We start from the raw sequence: 6,670 nt of genomic DNA, 5'->3' as shown, positions 1-6,670 counted from the left end.
GTCCACCAGATTTGAACGAGCCGTCCACCAACACTAGATTGGTAGAGTGAAAGAGGAAAACCACGATCACCACCTATATTAGTTTAAACCGACCAACATGAACCACCACCACCACGAACCACCACACTGGCGCCGAGGAGGAGAGAGAGTTCCATGAGAGAGAGAGGAGTTTAAGAGAAGTTGGTTTCGTGTTTGCTAATTAGGGTTTCAACTTAATAGTAAAAATGTTAGGTCTAAATTACCTATGCACCTAGTCTACTTATAATCATGTTATAATTAAACTAGGTTAGAGGATGAGGATGAGGCCACTACATGGTCGGCCACTAAAGAGGATGAGGCCTATCATGGGCCTCGTCCTCTCATGCTTGATCTAGGCCCTTTGCGTGACCTTATAGGATCCGCCCAATTAGGCTTTGGCCTATTTTACTAGCTCAAAGACCGTTAGTACCTCTAGCTATAATATAACGACGACCCAAATGTATGAACTTAATTATCTCCATAATTTGATCCATTTATATATCTAGTAATTACACATGACGAAGACACAAATCCTACAACATCAAGTTTTCCGGTTGGAGAATCACCAGGTAGACGCATTCTCCAAACTAGCTTCCTCGACATCATGTGATACTCCCAGATCAGTGTTTTGGGAAGTCAAATAAAAGAGGAGTATTGATGTCGAGCCTGTGCAAATTATTGATAGAAGCTCTACCTGGATGGACGGAGTGATCTCCTATTTGTAGGATGGAACATTCCCGGACAACCCAAAAGAGGGGTGGCTGATGAAGAGGAGGGCAACCAAGTTTGAAATGAAAGACGGGGAATTGTTCAAAAAAGCTTTTGTTAAACCATACTTGAAATGCATCACGTCGAAAAGGGGGCATGATGTGCTTGACGACCTCCATCAAGGACAATGCGGATCGCATATTAGCGGACAAGCCCTAGCTGAGAAAGTTACCCAACTGGGGTATTACTGACCGAGTATGAATTCGGACGCCATGGAAATGGTGAAAAAATGTGATAAGTGCCAGAGATTTGCAATCCTCATCCACCGCCCGGAAAATAGCTTGTCGGCCATAAGTATTCCAATCCCCTTTGCAAAATGGGGCATGGATATCTTGGGGCCCTATACTCCTGCATCCAGACAGAGGCGGTACGTGTTAGTAGCTATAGATTACTTCATAAAGTGGGTTGAAGCTGAGGCCGTTCAAGGAATCAAATGGACAGATTTGTCAGCCTTTATTTGGAAAAACATCATCACTCATTATGGTGTACTAGAATCAATGGTATTCGACATTGGACCCCAATTTGAAGTTGGCCAACTCAAAAATTGGCTAAGTGACCATGGCATCGCTCACTGTTTTGCCTCGGTCGGACACCCATACGCCAACGACCAAGTTGAAGCTTACAACATGCTTATCTCCAACGGCATTCAGTGCATGCTTGAGAAAGCATGTGGCCTATGGGCAGATGAGTTGGTCAATGAGTTTTGGTTAATTCGTACGACTGCGAAAAGTTCAATAGGGGAAACCCCATTTTTTCTGGTTTATGGCGCTGAAGTCGTGCTCCCAATTGAGATGTACGAGCGTACTCTCCAGGTAATGTTATATGATGAATCGGCCAATTAGGAGGCCATGAAGACCGCCTCGGACTTTCTTCCAAAAGTTAGGGGCAATGCGGCACTTAGGCACGAAAACTATCGTCGAAGAATGACGAGGGCATATAATCGCAAAGTGTCTAAGCGACTGTGAAAATGGGGGATCTGGTCTTTAGAAAGATGAAAGCGGTAGGCCGAACCAACGAAGATGGAAAGCTAACCCCAAATTTAGAAGGGCCCTACCGAATCAAAGAAGAAGTGCGGGATAGTACTTACCGTCTCGAAGCCTTAAATGGCCATCCTATTCCTCGTACATGGAATACGGACAACCTGAAAAAATATCATGTTTAGGATTTCCTATCTAAAAGTTGTTTATTCAACTAGGCCTGAACGACCGAGCAATGTAATCAAGCCTTAATGGCCGAACAATGCAATTAAGTCATATGGCTACAAACAATGTAAAATTTGACATTATTTATGAAAAGTCAAGCATTTTTATTGAAATTCTTGCCAATTATTGTTAAGTATGTCTATATTGTTAAGCTGAAATGTCAAATACGAATAACAATAAGGTGGCTTGCAGCAATGCTACTCAGCCACCAAAATATGAGATGCGACAGCCGCCTGAAAAGAGAAAGTAATGCTGCTTGCAACATAGCAGCTCGGTTGCCTCTAAAAGGGCATAAGGGAGTGGCCGAGTAAAAACTCACCAAAAGCATACCGAAATTGAACAACTTGGCCACACCCACTTGAATGTCTAAGTACCTTATCCAAAGAAGGGCATAATAAATCGGCCGAGTAGAATGTCAAGCAGGGGCATCCCTTAGCTAAACTACTCGGCCATGGAGTCCAAATGGACGATGAATCCATCCGGCCCTATACTGGACGGACGGATCAACATTAGGAAAGGCCCTAAAAGTGCCGACTACAAAGTTTGGCAAGGGCATCCCTATTCTAGTCGCTTGGCCAAATAGCCTAAAGAGCTTATCTTACCATTCGGCCTCAGAAAGGTTTTAGGGAAGAAGAATGGGAAGTCCAAAATTTGCCTAAGGTATTTGCTACCCAAATAGGGCAAGGACACCCCTAGGTGTATGAACCCAGCAAATAGAAATTTCCAAGTTGAGAGAATACTTGAAATTTCTTGAGTATGTCCGAGTGATAGCTTCAACGGACAACTCAACCAAGCCATTTAAACGGCCATATATCTAGTTTTGATTCGGCATTCACCTATTCCAAGGGCAATCATTATTATGATTTGATTTTAACTTACTAGCCGCCATACCCTTAAAGGCATGAAGTCTACTAGGTTAATCAAACCACTTGGAATATGGACTAGGAAAACGCCGAATAAAGGGGCATACCCTAGTATTCATACAACAAGCATGAATAAGGCTTGAAAATTTCTAAAAATGTTAAGTAAAAAAAGCAAAAAAAAAAAAATGCATCAATTAAAACCGCTCAAATAGGAGGTGAAATAAAATATCTTACAAAGACCTCTCAAACAGGAGGCAAAATAAAAATTATTCGGCGAAAATAGAGAAAAACGTAAAAGACATAACGCTTGAAAAACAGCTGCGAAAGGGGAGGGTTCTTCAGGAAACCGCCTCAGTACCATCTTTGCCATCGGCCGACTTCTCAGTGGCCGCATCCTCCTTAGCCGGCTTCTCCTCATCCTTGGTCAGCTCCTCCTTATCCTTGGCCGGCTCCTGCTCCTTAAACGACTTATCACCATCGGCCACCTCTTCCTCTTCTGCCCCGTTCAAGTCCTCCGCCTCACTTTGAGCAGGAGTCTCGACGAAGGGAAAAACTGGCAGCACGACAGCCTGGCATTCGTCCCTCATAGTGATGAAGTCCAGTCACCTAGTTATGCGCTCCAGGTAGTAGCCGATCTCACTGTTATCCACCATCATGGAGAAAGCCTCGTCGAAGCGGTTCTTAAGCCATGTAAGGACCGATTGCTCAATCCTGACCACCTTCGCTGGAGAAATTTGCCTTGGAGCCTTAAGCTGTACTTTCAACACTTCCACCTCATTTCTGAGGCGCTCGGCCTCTTGGTTCCGCTTGTCCCCAACCTTCAGCGCCGTCCCTAAGGCCTCCCTAATGGTCTCCAACTCGGCCTTTAGCTTGTAAGAAGCCTTCGCCGCCTCCTTCCATGTGGCCGCCTAAAAGACCGCCTCATCCCTTTCCCGCACTAGAGCTTCGTTGGCCAGCCTCTCTCTCTTAAGGGCATCGCCTATTTTGACGACGTCCTTAGTTTGTTTGGTTGTCTTCTCAGTTAAGGCATTAAGAGTGGTCTGGTGCTGGACCTTCTCCAAGCCAAGCAGGCCAGCGGTCTCGTCCTGCAGACATCAAACGTCATCCCAGGCTGACTGGATCTCGCATCTCTGCCGCAGACGCTAGTCTTGGATGGCAAAGAGCCTAAGGAGGAGCTGAGAACGAACAAAAGCAAAATAGTAAAAGAAAAAAGAAAGATAATCAGCTAAGTAATGAATATTGGAACGAATGTAGATACCTCAACATAGCTGTTAATCATTGGTCCGAGGTGCCCATCATGGATACCACGGAATTTATCTTGAGTCTCGGCCGGGACGACCCTCATCATGGAGTCCCGAACAGCCTTTCGCTCGGCCCCTGTCAATGAAGACCAGGGAGTCGAATGTCCATTCCTTTAGAAATATCTGCAAAAGAAAATACAAGTTAGAAAATTTGATAGAACAACTCAAAATCAACAAAGAAAGGTTTGTACGAGTACCTTCTGAGAGAGAAGGTGGTGCTTGCTAACGCCTCTCCGATGTTGGAGTAGGCATAGGTGACATGGGAAATAAACACGTCGTCAAATGCCCATCCCTAGATCAAATATAATCTATACAACCTAAACAAACCCAATACGAGTATAAGGCAAGCATAGGGGTCGAACCACATGGAACGAAGAAACACCACCAAATGTTATCAACAACTAAGCTAGTCTGTAATATTAGATAAGTAAACTAAATTCTAAAGATGCTAAAACAAGAAATAAAACATTAAGGGAAATGGTTTAGGTATAGCATTCACTCAAACATAAATAAAGGCATAGAAGTTGAATTAATCATGAACTAAACAAGCATGAATATCGATATAAGGGGTCCAATCTAGCCACCTTTCAGGGTCAATTGGCTTCTCCTAACATAGCCTCTAAGTTCTCACATTAGAACCATATACTAGGAGGTCCAATCAAGTAGCAATCGATACAAATGAATCTTGCTAGGTCCGTTGTCGCATCATCAAGCAATAATTCACTCTCAATCAACTAAAAACATGCATTTTGCAAGTAAATTGAAGAAAGTCAAGAATATAAAGAATTTAATCACAAACAAAATCAACTTCAAACCCTAAAACATGCTTAAGATCCAACTAAACCAGAACCATCCCCTTAATGGAGAAATTACTCACTAATCATGCTAATAACAAGATAAATTAATAAGTAACCAAGCATCAAAATGAATAACAAGCAATACTAACAACTAAAACAATAATCAAAGGAAAGCAAGTAAAATAAAGGAGAGGAAGTTAGAAATTCTCATTGATTTAACAAGGAGATCTTCAAAATAATTATCACAAGTTGAATCTTCAAGCTCCAAATACCATCATTGAATATTTCTCACTTTCTCTCTCTAAAACCCTAACTTTGGAGGTTAATCCTCCCTAAACCCTAAAACTAGAGAGATAAGCTCTCCTAAGCTAATTAAGAGAAAAAATAGAATAATAGTTCATTGTCTAATTAGCCCAAAAATGGGTAATTATACAAAGCTAAGAAAATAAAAAGAATAAAAGGGAAAATAAAAATAAATAAAGAAAAAGAAAAAGAAAATAAATAAAATAAAGAAGGAAAGAAAAAAGAAAAATAAAATGAAAAGGGGAAATAAAATCCCACTTGAAGCACGAAATCAGCTCCCAAAACGCAACTCCCTCTTTGATTTTCGCTACTCTAAATGGGGTTTTAATCCTCTACTTCACACCCCATAAAATCCATCATCAAGCTTCATCAAAGAATCACCACCGTTCATCCTTAACAGCTAGATCATTCGATCTCCACAAGTAATCACGTGCAAACTCGTGATTGGTTCGCCTAGACTTGTGCGACCGCGAAGACGTCGCTTAGAGGTCGAGCAATTGCTACTGCCTACAATCTGTTTTCTAAAGTTCAAACAAACTTTTGCGTCCTCACTAGTTTTGCATCCACTTTTAAGGTTATATCTCGAGATTCATCAAAGGAACCGGAAGAAATAAACAATGAAAAACATTTAGGCTACCCGGCATCTTGGCATCGATAGCTCGCTCAATAGCCTTGACTTGATTACCCTCCACCGGTAGTGACTAAACCTCACTAAGGTCAAAAGGTCTTAAAAAGGGTTGAAACATTTAGGCTAGGGTAAAGGGTATGGAAATAAATTTTGAAATTGGTGGTGAACTTAAAAGTGAAGCTAGGTTGATCATTCCTCAATTCAAACTCAATAAACTACCAACTTTCAAATCAAAAATTCTAACAATAGATCACAAAGTAACTCCTCCCCCAAGCTTATTCTCTTTCAACCAAACAACCAATATATTTGTAGTTTCTCAATATTTTGCACTTTTTTTTTTCTTTTTTCAATTCTTTTTATTCTTTGCTCTCGCCTCTTTTAACTTTGAGCGGCTTTTTCTTTCTTTTCATTTCTTTTCTTCTCGTTTGCTCTAATAATTCAACATAATAAAGATAATCACAAGTACCAAAATTTCAGTTTTTCACTTCTTTTTCATTCTTTTTCTCACTTTCATTAACCAAACATACAAATCAAGTCCCAAGAATGCTTCACAAAAACAAATAAAGGTGAAAATAAAGCAAAGGTCATTGATTTGTAATGTGGTTATGCCAAAGAAGGGAAAAGGGATCAAATTGAGTTACTAAATTAGAAAATGCGAAAGAAAAAAAAAGGGATAGAAAATAATAAAACAAAACAAAAATCATAATTGCCTTCGTCTTCCCCTAGGTTGGTTCAGTCTCGATCTCGGGTAAAATCAAGTCAAATTCTCGATTTGAGCTAGCAATGCCAA

At 41.0% G+C, this 6,670-nt stretch overlaps 1 protein-coding gene across 1 annotated transcript; it reads left to right on the top strand.

Moving 5' to 3' along the window:
• Positions 1-1,004: 1,004 nt before the first annotated feature.
• Positions 1,005-1,628, top strand: LOC145581102 (uncharacterized). Its single transcript, XM_081638168.1, has one exon. The coding sequence runs from the start codon at positions 1,005-1,007 to the stop codon at positions 1,626-1,628; it is 624 nt and encodes a 207-aa protein (XP_081494294.1).
• The last annotated feature ends 5,042 nt before the right edge of the window (positions 1,629-6,670 follow it).

The sequence above is a fragment of the Chenopodium album genome, chromosome 15, assembly GCF_948465745.1.
Source record: "Chenopodium album chromosome 15, dcCheAlbu1.1, whole genome shotgun sequence".
NCBI classification, from domain to species: domain Eukaryota; kingdom Viridiplantae; phylum Streptophyta; class Magnoliopsida; order Caryophyllales; family Amaranthaceae; genus Chenopodium; species Chenopodium album.
The sequence above is the reverse complement of the archived record's forward strand: the minus strand, read 5'-3'. Positions and strand labels throughout refer to the sequence as shown.

Bases quoted from the DNA above. Each gene is read 5' to 3' on its own strand.
- LOC145581102 (XM_081638168.1), top strand. From the start codon at position 1,005: ATGGTGAAAAAATGTGATAAGTGCCAGAGATTTGCAATCCTCATCCAC.